The sequence below is a fragment of the Alternaria arbusti genome (assembly GCF_024043155.1).
Source record: "Alternaria arbusti strain BMP 1465 chromosome Unknown scaffold_1, whole genome shotgun sequence".
In the NCBI taxonomy this organism is placed as follows: domain Eukaryota; kingdom Fungi; phylum Ascomycota; class Dothideomycetes; order Pleosporales; family Pleosporaceae; genus Alternaria; species Alternaria arbusti.
In genome coordinates this window covers 1848443-1870136 of record NW_026249941.1, presented here as the reverse complement: position 1 = coordinate 1870136, position 21694 = coordinate 1848443, and the positions used below count along the sequence as shown (strand labels likewise).

The following is a 21694-nucleotide window of genomic DNA, read 5'->3' as shown; positions in this document are numbered from 1 at the left end:
TTTGCAGGACCTGCCAGATGAAGCTTGAGACGGTGTGCGGCCTGAAAGAAATCCGGGTGACAGAAACGCGAGGGATTGCCAAGGTGTAGGGTAGTACGGATCTGTTCAGACGTGTCCCGAGCAGCCGTCACAGTGGTTCTGTGTTGCCGGACACGAACTCACGACGACTGTTTGAGAACCGCGATGAACTGCAAGATGACGAGATGGTTCACGGTGCTTGGCGCCAAGCAAATGCGTCCCAACTGGACGACCAAACGCCTCATTTCTACGTCCATTGCATCAACATATCTGAGATGGTCTGCGGATCTTTGTCGTGAACCTGTGTCTTCGTAGTCGGGAATCTGATGCAATGTCACTAGCTTGACCTTGATGGTGCGAATAGTGGTAAGTCAACTGCACCGAATTGCGTGTGGACCGTTGGTTTCGAGGAACAACCAAATGAGCCTTTAAGATTGATCATCATACACGTGAATGAAGACCATAGCCTCTCCAATCTCTGGAAAGAGTCGATGGCTGCGAAAGAGGCCGGTCGACGTCCACTTCTTGACGCAGATGGTCCTTTCGATACATGATGATAACGATAGTCAAACATACTACATGTGAACGAGCATACAGACACGTCAAATACGTCTTGAGACAGATGCTTACCACGGACCCCGGCTGAGGCCGGCTTAAGTCTGACTGAATCAAGAAACACCGTGTAGAAGCAGCCGTGAGCGCACCGAGCTACGCGTTCAAAAATTAGGCATGTTAATGCAGAAGACTCGCATTGTGGTCTGCGAATGCGGGATGAAACCTGGATCGACACGGCTGGGCAGGACGCTAAATTTAGTCTGCTGGCTGCGCCACTGCTCTAAGGCAAGAACAACGCGTTAATCAGCAGGTGGCCTCAACAAAAGACGGGCGGCAGCTGGCCTAAAGATGTCGATGTGTAGTAATACTGGGAAGCATGCCTTGATACTGGACATGTGATGAAATGTCGACTCTTGATATTGCTCAGTCCTGCCAATAGCGCTAGGGATGTGGCACTTCCGCATTCTGAAGTTGTTAAAAGTGTGTTTGCGGGCCAATCACATGCCGTGACATGCGCGTCTTCTCCGTCCGGATCGCGATTGAGCATAACAGGCCCTAATTCTCCTTTACACAGAGCTCCCCTAGTGGCATGACGATGACGTTGCGCCCATGCCTGGCGATAGTACGGGCTGTTAACGCGATGGATGCCGCCCTGTTCGCCAGTGCAGCCAGCTAAGGCCAGCATCATAGCCGTGGCGGCGCTGGGAAAACAGTCATTCCCGCACCTTCTCTGCGGCCAACCTCGAGTCGAAACGGAAGGAGCGTGTGTGCACCGTATACGAAGCTAGCGCCTTGTTGGTCGCGCTTCCATGGCCTGGCTTTCCTGATCCGCTGCACCCCACCGTAAACATTCGCCTCAGGAGTTTCACTACCAACGCTTTGGGTTTCCGGCTCCAGCTCTCCAACCTCACCCGCCTTCGATTCGTACACTCGCTATACGACGCTTTGTTATCGTCTTCTTGTCCATGCACTGCCGCTGCTGATCGCCCGGGTTCCGTCGCCCCTGCCAGCTCATCGGCGCAGCTTCCTCTGACGCCTGTTTCACTCCCAGCAGGCTTACCCTCGCTCGCCGTAGTACACTCTTCAGCTGTGCCCCAACGCATTCCACAACAGACTGCTCCGACCTACGCTCACCCACCGCACCCCCGACGCCGCCCACGAAACTACTGCCACGCCCACACATTCCATTGGAGACCGCCACCGGCCCATCTTTGCGACACCATCTTAAGACGATCGCGTTGAGACGCAGGCTGGAGGGTGAACATGAAGAGGGGGACGTCATGATGGCCGTTACCACCTCGCGCGATGACGCGCTGCAGCTGCCTGAGTCCGAACAGCTCACGATACCCTCGATACGACCCACACAGACGCCCCCACGATCGAGACGGAAAGCATCTACGTTGCCGGCCCTGCGCGCATTCTTCCCCCTTCTCGTCTTCCTCGCCATAGCCTCCTTCCTGCCAATCGCAAGCGCCGTATTCGTAAACTTTGAAGATTGCCTGACACGGGTCTACCTGGCCGACGGCAAGCAAACGCCCTACCTCCGCTTCACCCCCGAATACGTCTGGGCCGACTTCAGTCCGGATCACACTCTTAATGTCACCGTATACGGCAATGTCTCGGGTCAGGCCCAGCTTGGTGACTACCCACCATTGAACGACGACAATTGGAAGGACCCGAATATGACGTTTGGCAAGATTGTGAACCTCGCTCCGAACCACAAGCACTACACTACTCTGTTCTGGAACAACAAGGTTCTGACCTACAACGCATACAACGCGCCCGCCGCCCAGTTTTGTCAGTCCGTACTGAACACAAGCTGCCCGGTGGCTCCATCCTTCGGTGGGAACTTGAGCGAATTCTGGACCTTACCAGCTGTCAGTGTCGCACACAACTTCGGTAGCTCGTACGCATTCTCGACTTGGGCCTCGACACTGCGCATCGTTTCTGGTGACGACAATGCACAGGCTCTCGGCTGCATTTCTGCAAACATCACACCAGACCTCGGCAAAAAATTATCCGACGCGATATGCTACCTTCCGGCTGCCGTGCTCGCCCTCGTGGCTATTGCAACCGTGTTCGCGGCGACCTGCAGCCCATGGGGAACGTCAAACATCTTCCGCTGGACCAGTAACTATGGTCGAGATGAGGACCTGCTGCGGCTGGTCACGCCAGGATTTGGAGATTGTTTGCAGTACATCCAGTTCATCGTCTTGGCAGGAAGTCTCAGCCTGAACTACCCTGGTTACTTCCAGCCCGTCGTCAGCCAGGCCAGTTGGTCGTTACTTCTGTTTAATCAGAGTTTCGTCAGTCAAGGCAACGGCTCCCAGAGTCTTGTTGACGGCATCTACTTTGCTAACGGAACCTACGGCCTGAACCGCCTGGGTCAGTACGTTGGGATGAGTAGAGAGCGTGATATATGGGCGTGCATGGCCATCTTCCTACTCGTTCTGATAGCCTGTGTGATTGTGCTTACCCAGCTCGGCTTCTTTATACGCTGGCTCTTCCGCTGGATTACCAACACGCAAGATGGTGATCTGACTGGGAAGAACTGGTCTTTCACCGCCGGCAACATCATCCGTGTCGTGTACAACTACTTCATGCTTCCGATTATAGCGCTATCCCTGTTCCAACTCGTAGTCGGTCCACGCTCGCCGGCTTCCGTCGTCTCCTCAGCCGTCATCATGCTGATCATTGTCGCCGGATCAGTTACCTGGATATTCTGGTTTATCTTCACCACACGCCCTCGTGCTCATTTGTTTGACGACCTCCCTACTGTCTTGACCTATGGACCACTCTACAATACCTACTCGGATGATGCCGCTCCATTCTCTTTCATCCCTGTCCTGCTCACTATCATCCGTGGCATCGCTATCGGCGCTATTCAACCGTCTGGCATCGCGCAAATCATCATACTTGCTATATGCGAAGTTATTCTGATCCTTACTCTACATGCCTTCCGGCCGTTCCAGTCGAATACTTCGATGAATGCGTACCATACCTTCTTCGCCACAATCCGACTCATCTGCGTCCTTCTTTCGGTAGCTTTCGTACCTTCCCTCGACGTGGATGAAGCACCCAAAGGCTGGATCGGATACATCATCCTGTTACTACACGCTATCGTTTTGGTCTTCGGCTTCTTCCTGAACGCTCTTCAGACAATCATCGAAGTTTCTGCCCGACTTGGTGGCGTAGGTGCGGACCAGCGAGGTGGTCTTACCGCGGTCTTTGGAAAGCGACAACTGTCGAAACGTAACGTTCATCGAAACACTCGTGGTAGTCTGAACTCGAACGCTGCCATGTTGTCACACGATGAGAACAAGAACATACAGCTCATGAACAGTCGATCTCGAAGTATGTCTGCCAGTTCAGCCGTGCTGTTGAATGGGCCTTATGACCGAGACAGCCAACGGGCAAGTGTTGGATTTGACGGCTTCAGTCAGGGCGACTACGGAAATGTCAGTCCAACTCCAGGATCGGGTCCGGTGCCCTTCACTTTCTTAGGTGGTGGGTCTTCTGGCCAGAGCTCTCGCCGACCAACGATGGGCACCATGGACGCCGCGGATCCATACTATCGACCTCCACGCCCTCGCAAGCATACGATGGATTCTCTAACCGCAGCTGCACCAGGCAAGGCGCCTCTGGGGAGTGCAGACATTGTGGACGCCCCCTACTCGGACAATCTGGACACTGAAGCTATCAAAGCCGGTGAAGGCCCGTCGCGTACTTCCGGCACACCTGCTCCAGCCTATCTGCGGTTGAATCGAGACGACTCGGACCCAAATCTTGATAGAAGGAACAACAACAATACCGACTATTCCGTGCGCGAGTCAGACTTTTACTATGGACTTCGTGGCCCTGCTTTGTCTTCTCAGCCTACGCGAAAGCTGAAGACAGGGCCTGCGGATCCAATGAGTCCTGTCTCGTCGGCTACAGGTTGGTTCAAGAGCTTGAACCTATTGGGTGGGCGGAAGAAGGAAAAGAGCAAGGGATTTGAAGTGGTCAGAAGTACACGAATACCACCGCAGATGATGGCCGTGGAAGAAGACGCTGAGTCGCCAGCAGTCGTGCAGGAGCCATATCGGGACAGTCCTGAGTCACCTCCGCGAGCTCGGAACGCATCAGGAGGGTCAGGCGTAGCGACAGCGGCTGCCTTGGCTGGAGGGAGACGAGACTCTTCCGATAGCGACTCAGACACGAGTGACGAGGAACGAGATTACGATCCAGGCAATCGGATTTCGCCTATTGCACCGGCTCTGGGACCCATTGAGAGTTTTGGCGGAATCGAGCTGCCCAGTAGAATTGGGTCGCGTGCTTCCCGCGTTACGCAACCACCAGGACCTCCAAGTCGCGTGCCATCAATACCGCGCAAGAACTCACGTCGTACGAAGTCGACGGAAGCTGCTCTCCTCCCAGACCGGCTGTCGACTGTTACAGACGTGCCGACGTCAGTGAGTCCGAGCAGTCAAAGACGAAGTCAGCACCTGCAACCGGGCGGACCTGGAGGCCTTCCCATTCGATTACCCTTTGGATCCACCGAACCTTCACCAGAGCGCTCGCCTGGGCCATCAGCAGCATCGAGCATATACCGTAACGACGGTGTCAGCGAACTGAATGCGCCCCCAGCGATTGGTGGAACGTCGGAGCGTCCTCTCAGCACTGGTGTTGTCCAGCACCATGTGACAAAAGACAGCGTCCAACGTGACGTTTATGACGCGGGAAGTCACCTTGAGGCTTCGGCAGAGATTGTGGACCGTAGTCGCAGTGGCAGCACACAACACAGTGGGCGCAGCTACCACAGATGAAAAAGTCATTTCATTCATGTCTGTTTTCCCGTATACCACATTGGGATTGATAGATTCCCATTTTAATTTTGATCTTGGCGCAGAAGGTGCGCTTACGAGTTTCCTTACTGTATAGTTGTGCAAAAGCGATTTTGATGGCGTTGCTTGGGATACACGAGCGATGGGCTCTTTTGGGCGTAGACGGGGCCACTACATACTTCTTGATACTTTCTATATACATAAGCGGAACGGAGTGCACAGGCACGAGTAGTAACGTACAATAGTAATCTCAGTCAATCCACGACTATTCATGGCAGATGGACGCTCCAAAGTTTTGACACGTGAAGAGGGCCGACGAAGACGCGGCGACGCACCGTTGTTCCCTTGCAAGGCTAAGGCAGGCGTGGCGGCGCAGATGGTCGCGTGAAACCGCTAAGATAACAGCGTAGTGGCGCCTGAGGCATTCCAACATTGGCCGACCACGCTTAGAAGCCACGGCTCTCTGCTCACCAGTACGTGTCGCGTTGTGCGCTATTTGTCGCCTGACGTTTCTCTGATCTATCTTCCTGACTTTGCACCTTCACGGGCGGCGCATACAGCAGAGTGGTTGGAGTTCCCCTCGCCGAGCCGACGCGCAGGACCCACCCACCTCCGGCCTCTACACCGCAACCCAGCGCTGCGCGACTTATAGGCGGGTGAAAGATAGCTGCCCTGTAGCTCCAGGCTGACTGAAACGAGCAGCGCTACCCACGCTCCGAGTGCCAAAGCCCACACGCGACGCAGACGCCCAAGCAAGTGGCGGCATGTCGCCGTGAGCCGGCCGACCTTCTCTACGCAGAGCACCCCTCCCGTTCACCATCACATAAGCCGTTGCTCACTCGCGCGTGAATTGGGCGCAGTTGACCTCTGTTGGCTCGCTCCATCCGCTTTCGGTCGCATCGATCCGTCACAAGCTCTCCCAAATGCCTCCGAACGCCAATCAACGCCCGAGTGGACCCTATTCACACCACTCGCACGCATACGGCGGTCAATATGACGGAGCAAGCAGCAACATAGACGGGCCACGCGAGGCTGTTATGGGCAGCAACTCCCGACATCATTCACAGGGCGTTGTCGCATCACACTTCCTGGCCCTGGACCGCGAAACATGGATGGACTTCCTGAGAGACGGTACCGAATCCACTGCCAACCAGCAACCACCGACTGCACATAGCAACCCCGCTGCCGCCACCGAACCTCGCTCGAACCCTTCCCCGTCACGATACACCCTCCCAAACCGCCCCTCGCAACGCACCGACTCGTCCTCCTCCCGCAGCTCAGACCGCAAGCGACGTCTCACAACCGCCGACTCGCCCATGAGGCGGCCGTCGAGCATACGCATGCACTCGGAAAGCGCGGGCGACTCAAGTGCGGATCCCATCTTGGTGGACTCGTCGCCTGCTTCCGTCCGCGCATTACCTCCCACTCCGCCCGTCACATCACAAGCGAACACAGGCACCATGAGGAGACAAAGTGATATTGTGCTGCCGCCATGGCAGCCGGACAACGAAGTCTCACAGTGTCCGGTGTGCAAGAAGCCCTTTACATTCTTACTTAGGAGGCATCATTGCAGGTACGTACCGCCAGACCTATGGTCGCAGTCGTGTCAGCCATCGGACGTTTGGGGTCATGTGCCTCGTCTGCTTGGAAACCTACAAGTTGCGTTCGTCTGGACTGTTTACTGACAACAAGCACAGGAAATGCGGGAGAGTCGTGTGCGCTTCATGCTCGCCACATCGCATTACTATTCCACGCCAGTTCATCGTGCATCCGCCGTCTGAAAGTATAGCAAACTTCGTCGATTTGACAGGAGAAGACGAGAGCGCCATGTCAACTTTCGGCCCGTTCCGCAACCCAGCGCTAGGCGGAGGCGAGGAAGTCCGCGTATGCAATCCTTGTGTACCTGATCCAAACTTCAGCCCACCTCCACGATACGATTCACTCGGTCATGGCTCTCGGCCCATCCCACCCCGATCTTCACAGGTCCCACCTCCACCACCCCCACATCCTCGCGCACACAGATCGTCGTCAAGCGTACACGATGCTTCACGCGGTGCAGGCCAGAGCCATGCATATGGCATACGCGACCCCACAAATGAGAGCAATCAAAGTAGGAGAGTGAGCTATCATGCGGGCTCGCACATGGGAGAGCGGCGGCTGCCACCTCTCCCGCCATCTGCTATCGAGCAGCAACACCCACATCACCGCGCACCTCTCATTTCCCAGACCGTAGCTAACAACCGGGCCCGCAACGCCCAAAATCGTGTAAACTTCGGGTACGGATCCTTTTCGGGGACCAGTCCTTTCAGCCAAGCCATGTCAACCCCTGTACCGCCTCCACTTCAACCTCAGAATGCCCAGCCAACCCGGCCTCGCCGCCAAATCCCCGAAGAAGACGAATGTCCCATTTGTGGCGAAGAGCTTCCTCCCAAGGGCCCTGACAACGACGATTCAGACCGCACCCAGCACATTGAAGAATGCATCGCCCTACACTCCGCTTCTCCAGGCCCAACAGCCGCATTAACGCCGCAAACATCTGCCAGCCTGCCCACTCAACGCACCCGCGGTATGAGCAGTGCAGGTAATGGTGAAGGCGCCAGTAACGCAAATCGAATGAGCCATGCTGCGCGTGGAATGTTTCCGTACGTCGCGACTGAGAAGGATTGTGTTGATGAAGAGGGCAGACAGGCCGAGTGCACGATTTGTCTGGAAGACTTTGAATCTGGGGACAAGATGGCTAGGTTGGTTTGCTGGTGCAAGTTCCATGAGGTATGTCTTTCCTTTTGCCAGTACGATGGGCCTAAGGTGCTAACATGTGTCTCAGACTTGTATCAAGGAGTGGTGGGACAAGAAAGGCCGGGGTGCTTGCCCCACGCACCAGTTGCAGGAGTAGCTTTGTGGTTATATCGATGACATCGACTTTTGCATATCCCACTGGTAGATACACTCGGCGCACCGCAGACTCTTGGGATTAGGATCTTTCCGTTATCGGCGTTTTTGGTATACCCCTATCCCTCTTTATCATCATAGGCATTATCCTTGGTTTCGAGTGTCTTTGCATTTATAGACTCATTCTTCGTTCCTGATATGGGAGGACAGAAGAATATGGCAAAGCGGTATTACTACACTCAATTCACCCAAAACAAACCCCATGGAGGGAAACAATCTGGGGCTTTGCTTACTACGTTGATTATTGCCGTAACCTCAGCCTTGACGTTTCCATGGAGTCATCCATTTCACTACGGTCGTGAAGATTCGATAACTGATGTATCCTGCATCGAGCTCGTGAGGAATTGTCAAGAAGCATTACCAGGGACGTCACTTTTGGGTTCAAGTGCGATCACCAGAAGACGTCGGCAGCGTCTATTGCGACTTCTTGCAGGCACCGGACTAGAGTGATGGAAGTGGGTCTTGCGGCTAGCCCCACGAGGCTGGTAAGGCGAGTCGAGTAGCCCGCTACTCGACCCACTCCCAACATCGTATCTCAGCGCGTCACGTCGCCTAGTCTCCAGCCTCCTCTATGGCAGCTACAACCCGCGACTTCATCTCGATACACCAACCATGTTGATGCAGCTTCCTTCATTCCGTACTCAAAACCGGCTAATGACGCGTAAGCAAGTCCCATGCTACCCGCGCGAACGCTCCTCAGAACTCGCTCGTCTTTTGCTGGCCCTATGGGTGTAGAATTCAGCATTCAGCCCATTGGATAAATGTTTCCGCTCCTGAAGTGTTGCATCATGAGGGTGATAGATTTCCCGTAGGTCGAGGCGAAATCGCATTCGCGTAGGCGTTGGCTACAAATGAGGAAGCGGTGAGCAGGGCAGCCGCTGATGTAGTAACAAGACTATTAGTCAAACCTAGAATTTAGCTCTCTTGTTGTATACCCCGAGGCCATCATAGAGGCGACAAACATATTCGCCGACACTAGATGAATAGCGCCGTCGTCCCGTCTTCGGTCCGCTTCATCTAAGACCTCTGATCGCTTGTACCAAAGTCACATCGTTTTTCTTTCCCGCACCACATCCCTCTCGTTTTCTTCCCCAAGACCCTCTGCCACCATGGTACAATTACAGCGGCTAGGTTTATTGACTGTGGCGCCCGGTCTCCTTTCATTGGCTACCGCCAATGAATACGATTACGACGTGCTCGTGGTCGGTGGAGGCTCCAGTGGCACTCACGCTGCCATCCGACTGCAGCAGTCTGGAAAATCGGTTGCGCTCGTTGAGAAAGAGTGCCGGCTGGGTGGACACACCAACACCTACAAGGATACGGCGACCGGCAAGACTTTCGATTACGGCACACAAGTCCTCGTCAATACCACCACCGTTCGACACCTGTTCGACTCCCTCAACATTCCTCTCGCTCCTTTCAAGCCCGGTGGCCAGCCCAAGGCAGTTGACTTCCGGAATTCGGTCGTTGGGCCATCATGGCCCATCGTTGACGCCAACGCCTCTGCTGTAGCGCTGGACAAGTACGAGGCTCTTCTCACGCAGTACCCAGACGATTTCTTCCGTGGATACCACCTCCCTGATCCCGTTCCGGAGGACCTATTAATGCCTTGGGGCGACTTCCTGCGGAAATACGACCTGGGCGCGCTGGCATATGATGGCTTCTTGCAATTCCAAGGCATGGGCAACATCCTAGCCCAGCCTACCCTCTACGTGATGAAGCTCTTCAATCCCATGCAAGTCTCAGCACGCAAAGACAAGACCAAAGTCTCGCAAGCAAACCACAACCAGCAGGCGCTCTGGGATGCCGCAGAACAGAAACTCGGGATGGGCAATAGCTCTGTCGTGAAATGCGCCAACATCACATCCATCACACGCAGTCCGTCATGCGTCACTCTGGTCGCGCAGACCCCATCGGGCACCCAAACCATTCGCGCAAAGAAACTTCTCATGACCATCCCCCCTCAGATCGCCCTCCTCGACCAGTTCCTGGACCTGAACACGGAAGAAAAAAAGATTTTCTCTCGCTTCAACAGCAGCGGTTACTGGAACGCAGTCGTGGCCAACACTGGCTTCCCACAGAGCGTCTCTCTCTACAACTACGACGCAAAAGCCGCCTTCGGCATCGCCGGGCTGCCAGGCGCATACTATTTCACCGCTGAAATCGACAACCTCTACTCAGTGCAATATTCCACCCCCACGGAAGCCTCGGACGACTTCTTCACCTCCGATATCCTCGCCACGGTCCAAAGGATACGCGATGCGCTCGATCTGCCCCCTGCCAATCAATCTACGACGATAAAGGCTAGCAATAACCACTCGCCCTTCGCCTTGAGCGTCTCGGTCGATGAGATCAAGAACGGCTTTTACAAGCGTTTCGTGGCTCTGCAAGGCATGACGAACACGTTTTGGACAGGCGCGAACTGGGCTTCGGGGAGTTCGAGCACCATTTGGGATTTCACCGAGGTGGAGGTTTTGCCTGCGATACTTAAAAGTTTGGAGTAAGGAAGTGTATTTGCAAGGGCTCACATTAGTGCTCTAGTCTGGTATCTAGGAGGATTGACACTATTCTTCGCTGCGTGACATGAGACAATGTGATAAAGCGACTTCACCACACACTCATCCAAACAGAAACTCATATTCAAAAGTTCTTCTTCGTGTTGTCACCAACGATGACTTGTCATGTCCGTCTTTAGTACCCTGGCCCTTCTGGTGGCGACACGGAAGCGTTGATGTCCCAGTTGCCATAACCCACACGGACTGAGGTCGTCGAATCCTTAGTTCCAGTCGTTGACCTCGAACAGATATGACTGCTTATCATACGCAGGTGCTGCTCCTTACTGTACAAATCAAAGAGATACCAAAGAGAGATCCTGATGCGTGCACACCCTGGGCCGATTGCAGCAAAGCTTCTGCCAGGGAATGGCCCGCTCTTTGGCTCTATCGGATAAGCGGAGTACGCGTTGGCCTTCGCGAGCGGCGATGTTCTAGGCGCTATGACATGCTTTCGCCCACAGGAGGTTGCACCATACACAAACCTCGTCTCCGTCACCAAAACATGGGAACAGATATAGTCAAGAACAGCACATTTGTTCTGGTCCCTAATGTGTACCCAATCAGCTCCATTTGCCTCGATCTCAACATACGGTCCCTTCTTGGATCGGCAATCGCTGTCGGGCGGAAGTTCGTCGATTTCAGGCGCAAGACTTTGCATAACAACAAGAGTGGAACAAGCGCAGAGAGTACGCTCATTACTCTTCGCGATAGAATATACCAGATCAAAAACCGAGCAGCCGTAGTCGACCTTAATAGCATTTGTCTCAGAGCACAGTGCAAGTAATGAGAAGATCCTATCTCTGACAACACTGCATCTCTTGTTACGAAACGTTAACAGAAGGCTTGCTAGAGGGCTGCCAATGACTTTGTGACTGCTAGTAAGGGCGAAAACTTGATCGGCAGCTTCAAACGTACCCGATGGCAGGCCACGGATCATGCTTTGAAGTTCAATGATTGCAATCGTTAATGACCCGATTGCAACTACAATGCAGCGCGCCAGTTTGAGTTCTTGCGTGATCCATGCTCGGTTCCAATAGTCGTTCCAGAGTAAATCCCTGGATACTGCTCTTCTTGCTTTGCGCGCGCGACTTCGTGTCTCCCAAGAATCAGCATCCAGCCTCGGCTGTAGTTCTGTATGATAAGCTAGAACCGTCTCTGCAGACGCGAGTCCCAGCCATGCGATAACCGTTTCGGCTCCAGAGTAGATCCTACCCATCTGCATGACTTGGTGGTTGCGCTCAGCCGTGTTGTTTTGATCGATGCAGATAGCGTCGACCCAATATGTATAAGCTGTACGTTCAGTATCGGCTCTGGTTACTTTCAGGAACTCGAAGAGATTCGGTTGGACGTAGAATTGTTTCCCATCTATCAACACAAGCTGCTTGGGTTCAGGTTGACCCCACGCGTACGATAGGCAACGATAGGGCGCATGTTCTATGGTCGTATGCAACATAGAACACTGGATAAGGCCTTCGGCTGACAAAATTGGCGATATCTTTAGCAGCCTTATGGAAGGCAGCGAGTGATCGAGTGATTCATGTTTGTAGAAATCGGTGGGAGAAGGCTGTGCTATACTCCGCGGCTGCGAGACTGGGTCATCCGCCAGGGTACCTGACGGGGAAAACGAACTTGAAGTCGCCATGATAACCCACTTGAGATTGGGATTTAGTTCGAGAAAGGGGAGTTGCGACGGAAAGGTCAATGTCGTTGAAGAATATCTTTGCTTCCGGTATCATGTGGAAGTGCGGCTGGGTCTATGCGGGGTTACAGTATCAGCTCAGGCAGCCACACCTGGGCAGCGGGCGCAGCATCCTCAGCCGCGTTGGACTTCTGCGGAAAATGACGAAATAATCGCATAACTGAGAGTGTGCATTTAATTTAAGAGCACTGGTAGATAAGCCACCATGCGCGAGGGGGTTCGAAGGCAGCGCTGAACTGTGCCTTTATATCCTGTCAGCATCCGGTCAAGAAAAGGAGCTGATCGCGCAAGTCCTCTTTCTCAGCCTGCTCTTTTGGCCCGCTATAAGTATTTGTCAGTTTCCATTGTGTTATTTTCCGGCTATCAAGATGGATTTCTCCAAAGATCCTATCGTAATGACCGACTCATCGGCACAAAACGGACAACGTACCAGTCCTCCTCCCCGCTTCGAAGGAAAGCCTTATCTGCAATGTCTCGACACGCTGGAGGATGCGTTTCCAGCGCTCAAGTCCTTCTTAGAAAAGCTAGCAAATGAGGGAGAAGCCGGCCGTCAGGCTGTCAGACAACACTACGAGAAAGAGCATCAACGTACGCCGGGCCGATGCTATTGCTTGGAGTTCAAGGCCAAAAGCGTCGTGGAGGTGGAAAAAGGTGGCTTTAAAAGCGCTGCTGCGCTCCGAGAGTACCTTAAGGAGAAGCCAGCCAATAAGAGCCGTGAAGAGAGACACAAGCGGCTCTTCATCCTTGAAGATATGGAACCGGACTACGTGGATGCACTGGGCCATCATCTAGGCGTCGACCCTCTGGTTTTCAGCGAACAGATGAATACCTGGAATTTCACTGACTCCTGGTCCATCCCCCATAGAGGATTGCCATCGATGTCAGTGCCGGGACAGTCATTCACTTTGCGCTATTACGAGCTGCGCACTTTGCTCTATCCCGATAAGATAGACGTTCTGAGCTTACAGACCTCGTTTGCTGTGAATCGCCGGAGGTACGAAAGGTGGAAGGATATCGACATACCTTCGTTAGGCAAGCCTGACCGAAGGCATGCTTTCGTAAGACGGTGCGCGTCGTTCTGGACATCGCAGAACTTTCTGCCGGACGGGAAACCGGATGGCTTGGGATGGGATGGTAAGCTTCTCGTGTCGACCTCGCCTCTTGAACTGTGGCTAACTCGCGCTGGCTCTAGCGGTTCTTTTGGTTGACCCTGCGTTTGCTGCGACAGGCAAAGAATCATCGATAAAGTTGGCGGATGATTCATCGACGGCGGGGAAGGCAGGGAGCAAGTGTGAGATGGTGGGCGATATCAAACTCGACAGCAATACCCGAAAAACCTTGGATGACTGCTTGATTCTACAAGCCGGAGAGCCGTTTGACAGCAGGTCAGCACTCTGGCGAGCTCAAGACTGGGGCGCATCCCATGCCCTCCAGGAGACTTCACATCAGAGCTGGCCGTACCATAACGGATGTTCCACATTGGCCCCACTGATGTTCTCCGAAGTCGGTTTGGGGACAAAAGAGGTGAACTTTCCAGTTTTCCGGGAGAAGCGAAACCTCACCAGTGCTATGGATGAAATGGTGTTCTACTGGACCAAGCTTGCTACTCCCGAGCTGATCCAGGAGACGAACGAGAAATCGTCCAACGCAGCATACTACCTCCTAAAACATGTCGCTCAACACTGGGTCAACCAACTTGAGCTTATGAATACGACCATCGCCAGGGGTGAATGGTTCTCGGATGACTATCAAGCTCAAATCGACGACAATTTGAGTAAACAGAAATGGAAGCTAGACCTACTGAAGATCAACGAGATCGCCAAGGACATCAACTACATGCGTCGACATTTGAACCACTTCTGGCGTGCAATGTACCTCAACCTCGAACGCCTAGGCGTGCAATTGGGCTGCGAAGGTGTCGACGCGAATGCATCCCTGGCGATCCGAGACGCGCAAAAAGACTTCCTTACAATACACACAAGGATGCAGCCTTTACGCGATCGTGCAGAAGCCTTGAACTCTGTCTCAAACGATCTCGCAAATCTTCGGGCGGCGTTCAGAGGCGTCTCAGACGGCGAGTTCGGCCTCCGTCTCAGCTTGTTCGCATCCATCGTCTTCCCGCTTACCCTGCTTGCTGGTATCTTCAGCATGGGGGACGACTTTCGCCCTGGGAGGCCAAAGTTTTGGCATCTCTGGGCTATCGGCATACCCGTTTGCGTTGTGGTCGCACTCGGATTGGTGTACGGGAGAAGGCCTTGGGCAGTGGCCACCGATCTTTGGGAGTATGTAAGATCATGGTTCGAGCACTACGGGCTCATGAAGCCCAAGGAAAAGAATGCGGCGCAGAAACAGAAAATTGAAGGTACACAAATGAAAGAGAAGAGAACCCGCAAGCAAGGCGGACGAGCGAGTTTGGTGAGAAGGACAGGTTGGAACGTCCGGGACGAAGAACATGGTGTTGATGATTGAGTGTAGATTCATGATAATCCGAGGTGCAAGGCTAGAGTGGGGTCAGCCGAGGCAGCACGGGCTTGGCACCACCGGGGCCTCACCCCTGCATCACGGCAGCAATAGTTTCAAGCTGCGCCCTCTTCCACCTCTGCGAGATGGTCGTATGCGTATCATCCTCCACCCTCAAAACGACATTTCCATTGTCACCGCCCAGCCTCGCCGCAATCTGCATTCCATGATGGGCAGGCACGAAACAGTCATCCTTGCCGTACCACAACTGCACCGGCAGATCCTTCCTGATGTCCTCGACCCGGAAACCCCAGTCACTACATATCGTTCGCCCATCCAACGCTATACCGTCGAACCCCTGCGCTCTCGCTTCACGAGTTGATCGTAATATCAGGCGGATGAGATCCTCATCTGCCATGATCTCACGATCCCTCGGATCCTTGATTGAGGCGAGCTTTGAGGGGTCTAGCACACGTTGTAAACGCTGCTCGTCGCTCAGATCCATGCGCCCGAAAGCATCCCGGCTGAAGAACCATTTGATGAGGAAGCTAGGCGCGTACCTCCATGCGTACGGGAAGCCAATCTGGTGCTCAAAGTCTGCTCCCTTCATGCCGATGTCCATTGGTCCGACCCCACATACAACGGACACACATTTGAGCTTTGAAGCAGGGAGTGCTGCTGCACATGCAAGAGTATAGGGGCCTCCTCCAGATGCGCCCAGCACGGAGTAGCTCTCGAGTTGCAGATGGTCAACGAGACGTTGTACGTCTCTTGGGCAATCCAGCAATGTTCGCTGGGGATATGGCGTGCTCAACCCAATTCCAGGCCTATCGACCGCGATTATCCGTAAACCTAACTCAAGAGCGATATCCTGGTACGAAGCCGCTTCGATGCGCGACCCTGGAAGTCCGTGGTGATAGAAGATGGCACGACCAGTAGGCGACCCGTACTGTGCGTAACCCAGCTTGCGCCCGTCGGGAAGCGTCAGTGTATCTGAGGTATCATTTCCTAACGGGTATCGACATTCGCGGGTATCTTCTCCGTGAGTGGTAGTTCCATGCTCTTCTATGCTCATAGCTGTGTATGATATGATGGGATATCCTGTGATGTACACTCGGTAAATAGGCGTGCCGTGGTATTCTATCTTACGGGCAAATCGGATCGGACGTGCGCACTCTAACTACCATCGTTATTACGATAGAACATGGTTTCATAAATACTCTCTTTGACGAGGAGAAGCCCCATCGGCACTGTCGGACAGCCGACCAACAGCATCAGGTGTTGTGCTTACTCCGATCCTTCCCGCGTTCTTACGACGATTAGGCACCAGCTCAGCCTTGCCAAAACGTTCACGGTGAACGGCAATCCATCCATCACCTTTATGTCTCGATGAGCGGCATGCGCCCACAAACTTTTCGCGTCTGTGCTGTGACTGCTTTACAGCACGGGAATATCAGGGTGCTCTATCTTTCTGTTCTACCTAGGAATGCGACACAGTTTCTACGTACAGTCTTTGAAGCGCAGGGAAGTGGGGACCAAGTTACCCGTCGCTTGAGGACCGCTGTAACATCGAAGTGTATTCGTGATGCTCAACACAATCGTTCAAGGCATACCTCACAGTTTCGACAAACAGTACTTCGACTTCATTGTGGGCGGTGTGCCTGGTTTTGGTTCGAGTTGCTGCGGGTAAGAGTGCAAGGAAGCTACCCATTCGACGCAGACTTGGGCCTACGCTATCATCGACCATGTTATTCTGAGGTATCCGACCTGTCCAGACTCACACATACTAGCGACATACGCGCCCGTGTACCAGATTCTGCACATGTATAATCGTGAAGAGGTCTTGGCTACACTAGCTAGATATCTGCACATACACTATGCAGTCATCAGGCCAGATCAGCACACAAACGCCGTGTTACTTTACCTCTCCCGCTTCAACATGGCCTACACCGACCAGTCGAGATAGAGACACACTACGGAGTTCACGATCATGTAAGTACGCCCTAGCATCGTACTGAACCATTGGCACGAGACGGCGAAATTTCCTCGCGTCCATGTATGGATTACCGCTTCCGGCTCGACCAGTGTATGTGGAATGCAGGAGAAAAAAAGCAGTCCAAGAGGCGTACTGTCAGCGCGTGCAGACATCCCGGTAGACACCACACCTGCAGCAAAAGATCTCATTACCTTCTATGACGACGCGATTGCGTTGCACTGCGTTGCAAATGCAAACACCCGGTGAAAGCTGAGAAAAGCGTTTCTCGACTCGCCACCACCAAAAGATCAGCGCAAACCACGAGGTGTCAACACCAACACATCCCAGCATCCACGCGCACAACGCAGATCACCAAAGAGTGAGGCTCAACGTTGCACGTGTTGACTCGAGTCATGTCTCCACGCCACCGCAGCTCGCGAATCTGGTCCCAGAGCAAGTCCTCCGTCGATCAGGATGAGCGCGAAACCAATGCTCGGAACAACATACTCGCCTTCGCGGCTCGAAGCAGTGGAGATCGGCGACGTTATCGACGACGCCCTGCAGCATGTGCAATTATCGGCGTTGAGCGCTTTGCTGCGTGTGGCTGTCGGCTGGTTGGCTGCTGTGCGACGTAGCATTCGCGCGTACCTCACCGATATCGAGACTGCGGTTCCGGCGCTGGGGGCCTCGATCCTGAAGACGTGTTCCGACAGCCTGTCACTCCAGACTATCGGGATTGCCTGACTAGCGTGTGGTGTCCATGCTGTTTTTTACGAGGGTTGAGTAACTTGTGATTGGCGAAGTGGAGACGGGAGAATGTATGCCTGTGAGAGTGTGGATGTCAGGTAAAGCCGTGGCGGGCTGTGGCGTAATGGGTCCACGCAGCACGGGATCATCCTCTCACTCACAGGTTGTCATCTTGATTATCTGAGCCAGATTTCTCACACACTACCATTGCGGTGGTTGCATACCAGCCAGTCGTACATCCAGCCTCGCGCGGCTTCCAGCGAATATCGGCAGCAGCCGTCGAACCCAGACTATGGGGTTGCTTCTGACAAATATTCCCAGGTGGCTTCACGTCAACGTGCTATCTAAACCGAAGTGTCGGGTACTCAGCTAAGCTGGAAGAGGGAAATGGGGAAACATGGAGAACAATGTCAATGATCTTGGTTCAGTAATCTTGTCTGCTGGCACACATGATTCTATGCCGAACCAGGCAACTGGATGTGTGTGACTAAGGCAAAGTAATATCTTTCACTCTGACTCGCTATGATGTGGAGCTGAAAAGCTTCATATCCGATACCAAATATACATCTCATCAACAAGCGGCCCGCCCCTTGGCAATTTGGTCAAGGCAGTGCTGTACCGATCAAATGATATCCTACTCCAGGCCTTCGCTGCCTGTGTATCTATTCCAGTCGTTCATATTCATGTTCTCAGTCATAGGCGTAATTGATGACGACGCAGCGGCAGTTGACGGGTATGTCACGACCTGTGATCTGATCTGCCCTTGTTGTCCATAAAACCCTCCCAGAACGGTCGATGAGAAGCTTGGTGTAATCTCCGCAATGCTTGACATCTGTAATGGTGCTGGTCGCCGGGGAGTGAAAGGGGCGCATGGGTTCGTCTCTGCAACTTGGGGAAAGCTTTGCGATGTGTTGAAAGATGTCAGCTCAGCTGAGGTGATGGGCGCGTTTAGCGACTTTCGCGCTACTGTGGGTCTGTCGATATCATCTGGTGAGGAGAAAGCTGGCCTGAGAATTGGCGGATCAATGTTGACTGGAGGCACGGCGGGACATGAGTTATGCCTTTGTGGCCATGCGGAGGATTGGGCCCTGCGCTCTTGAGTTACTCCGGGTGCATCATGACTCCAATCATGATGCCAAACCACGTCGTGCTGCGGGTCTTCTGATGCTGCGACTTATTGGAATTGGGTATATAAGTGAAGCGGACGGCTACTCTCATCTCCTCGGGACGTTTGCCACCCACGATGATCTATCGTGTTCTTCAGCTGATGATCATGCAGCGTTGAAAAGTCTGCAGGCGAAGTTGGAGCAGTGTAACCATGTGGCTGCATGTGATCGTCCTCAGACAGAGTCGCGTATCGTGTGGACGCTGATCGCAACGTGGTCGATCTGCGCAAGCCCTGCATGCCGTCTGTGTATCGAGCGTTGGCGATATGATCCTTGGGTGATGTTGCTTCTTTCTTATATGTACCTCCGCGATGTAGACCTGCATGACGATATTCTTCGGTCTGGGTGGCGATATCGGGATTGTTCCAAGCCATCGGGGAAAAGACTTCGTTCGCGGCAGTTTGTTGGCTCATGTCCTCGAGTAAAAACATTCCAGTGTGACCCATCACTGTGTCAGTCACAGCCGAAGCTCGTGTTGCTTCGTTGTGCCGCGCCCCTTGCATAGCCGTATGCCTCTCTCCACGCGATTGGACGTCGGACGACAGTGTTACTAGCCTGTGCAACTCCTGCAAGCAAAGACCGAGCTTCTCTACAGCCAACCCTGCAAGCTCGTGGACGCTGTTCTCGTATAGTTCCTTGAAGACAACGAAGGCTTGTTCTGCTTTGAATGCGCCAGTGGTAAAGGTTCGGCATTCTAATGCATCCAAGAGAAGGATCATGCATCCATTGAAGGCCTGTCGTGCGATCGCCCAATCGATCAGCGCAGCTGGGTCTCTGTAGTGGAAGAACATGAAAGCAGAGATAAGAGCTTCTGATGAAGCAAGTACCAGCATCCTTCCGCGAGGTGCAGTCTGTGTTGAGTATGTCTCGTGTGAAAAGTCCAGGGAGGACGCGCGGTTGGCAGCTTGGAATGGTAATACATTATCCTTGCCAGTTGAGGTTGTCGCAGAAGTGGCATGTTTCTCGATTTTCTGTTGGTTCAGAAGAAGGATGTAAGTATGAGCATTGGAAAAGTATACTGCAGCATGTGAGCGAATGCATACACCAGATGACGTCTTCTTTGGACCCTAGAAGGGGTAACAGCAGAAAAGCCGCCCATGGTTTTGCGACTCGGGATTGCGTCTCCAATGCTTCCGACTCAAGGTGCAGGTTTCCGATGGCAAGATCGTACCTGTTGAGCACGAGGACCAAAATACAGGCAAAAGAGTGTTGAAACGTACCAGTAGCTATGGCGCTTAGATCCGGCAGAGGCGTCTCGGGAAGCATCCACGTGTCACGAAACTGAAGCGTTTCAGGTATCGTATCTAGTAATCTTCGGAGTATATCGGTGAACTCATTGATCCTGGCGTTCGTCAAGGGGTTACTACTCATTATCTGTCTGGCCAGTATCGTGAAGTGGTTAACGAACTCGCCGAATCGTAATAAAACCGGGTCGGTCGTCAACTGAGTCGGCCAGGGATTGTCACCAATGCCGCTTATTCCTAGAGGTCTTCCAAGGGTCATAGACATGTGTTCATCCAGGTGCAGCATGTGCCACCAGACCTTCTGTCGTATTACACAGTCTTTCCCATTTGTAGGAGCAGGATTCAGGTACTTCGGGTGACGATGAAGACCAACCGAGTGAGCAAGCCGGATCGTAGTGCCGAACAACGCAAACGAATCCAACATTCTTCCGTTGTTGGTAAGATAACTCCCGATCATAAGGAGCGTCTGGATTGCGGAGAGAGATGGCTTGTGTGTAAATGAAGCCAGTCGTAAAGCTTGCATCGCTGCTGCAACTAGATCAAGAGCGTTAGATTGAACTCCACTAGCCTCGCATACACCTACTGTAGACGTTGCCCTTCTGAGTCTCGATTTCGATGGCGTTAGCGTCCCATCGCCCTCCGCTTTTGTCCCAGACTGAGTGTTGTGCGCCAAGCGCGATGAATCCAAAAAACAATGCCAAAGTAGCTGGATAGAGTTGGGAGTTCTTTCGTGCGTCGGAAAGAAAAGCCTCGATCTCCTTTTTCGTCGTCTCCACAGGCACTGGGCAGACAAGCCGCTGGAAAACTCCAAAATACTCCATAAGCTCATCCTTTCCAGGGAGGCAGCTAATTAGCTGTGGGATGCATTCATCGGGCGCAGCAACGAAGAGAGTCGGGAAGGGATACGTCGGCAGAATGCGAAACATGTCTGAGGCTCGAGGTATTGTATACGACAATGGCAAAACGCGAGCATCCGCCGAGGAGAACTTGTGATATTAGATTGGTGTTTAAGATGTGTGTGTGAATATACATACATCACTGAGGACAGTAGCGAGTCCAGGCGAGCCAAAGTAGATGCTATCCTGCCACTCGGAAGTCTGTAAACGCTTCTGCTTCACAGCTCGCCGTCTCGACGGAACAGTACCTTCAGTAAGAGGTGATTCCAAAGAATCCACATGATCCAGATCATCATCTGCTGAAATCTTGTAGGCGCGCAGCCTTTCTTTAAGACGTAAATTCTCGGCGCGCAGTTTACGAAGCTCATAACTCTGTTGTATCGGGGCGTAATTGCCATCTTCCGCGATGAAGTGGCAGTCGCGTGGAGAGCCACGAGCACAACATGCCGAGCATGGTTTAGTGCGATCACACTATGCTACGTCAGCTCAGTGTGCAGTCAAAGTGCACCGCGAGGATATTGTCCGCATCTCTTATATCGCAATCTGTAATGCGAATCGATGGATGTGACTGACCTTGACCTTTCGCTCTCTGCATTTTGTACATGAG

At 53.2% G+C, this 21694-nt stretch overlaps 5 protein-coding genes across 5 annotated transcripts; 4 read left to right on the top strand and 1 right to left on the bottom strand.

Annotated features, from left to right (window-relative positions):
* Positions 1 to 1853: 1853 nt before the first annotated feature.
* Positions 1854 to 5378, top strand: J4E86_000671 (uncharacterized protein; the record flags this gene model as incomplete). The annotated part of the gene is made up of 1 exon (XM_051441244.1): positions 1854 to 5378. One exon carries the CDS (start codon positions 1854 to 1856, stop codon positions 5376 to 5378), a length of 3525 nt encoding a protein of 1174 aa, XP_051307415.1.
* Positions 5379 to 6319: 941 nt separating this feature from the next.
* Positions 6320 to 8289, top strand: J4E86_000670 (uncharacterized protein; the record flags this gene model as incomplete). The annotated part of the gene is made up of 3 exons (XM_051441243.1): positions 6320 to 6969; positions 7094 to 8165; positions 8221 to 8289. The coding sequence occupies 3 exons, from the start codon at positions 6320 to 6322 to the stop codon at positions 8287 to 8289; spliced, it is 1791 nt and encodes a 596-aa protein (XP_051307414.1).
* A 1165-nt stretch (positions 8290 to 9454) lies between these two features.
* On the top strand, positions 9455 to 10849 carry J4E86_000669 (uncharacterized protein; the record flags this gene model as incomplete). The annotated part of the gene is made up of 1 exon (XM_051441242.1): positions 9455 to 10849. One exon carries the CDS (start codon positions 9455 to 9457, stop codon positions 10847 to 10849), a length of 1395 nt encoding a protein of 464 aa, XP_051307413.1.
* Positions 10850 to 12967: 2118 nt separating this feature from the next.
* J4E86_000668 (uncharacterized protein) lies at positions 12968 to 15068 on the top strand (the record flags this gene model as incomplete). The annotated part of the gene is made up of 2 exons (XM_051441241.1): positions 12968 to 13733; positions 13792 to 15068. 2 exons carry the CDS (start codon positions 12968 to 12970, stop codon positions 15066 to 15068), a joined length of 2043 nt encoding a protein of 680 aa, XP_051307412.1.
* A 79-nt stretch (positions 15069 to 15147) lies between these two features.
* Positions 15148 to 15681, bottom strand: J4E86_000667 (uncharacterized protein; the record flags this gene model as incomplete). The annotated part of the gene is made up of 1 exon (XM_051441240.1): positions 15148 to 15681. The coding sequence occupies one exon, from the start codon at positions 15679 to 15681 to the stop codon at positions 15148 to 15150; it is 534 nt and encodes a 177-aa protein (XP_051307411.1).
* Positions 15682 to 21694: the final 6013 nt, after the last annotated feature.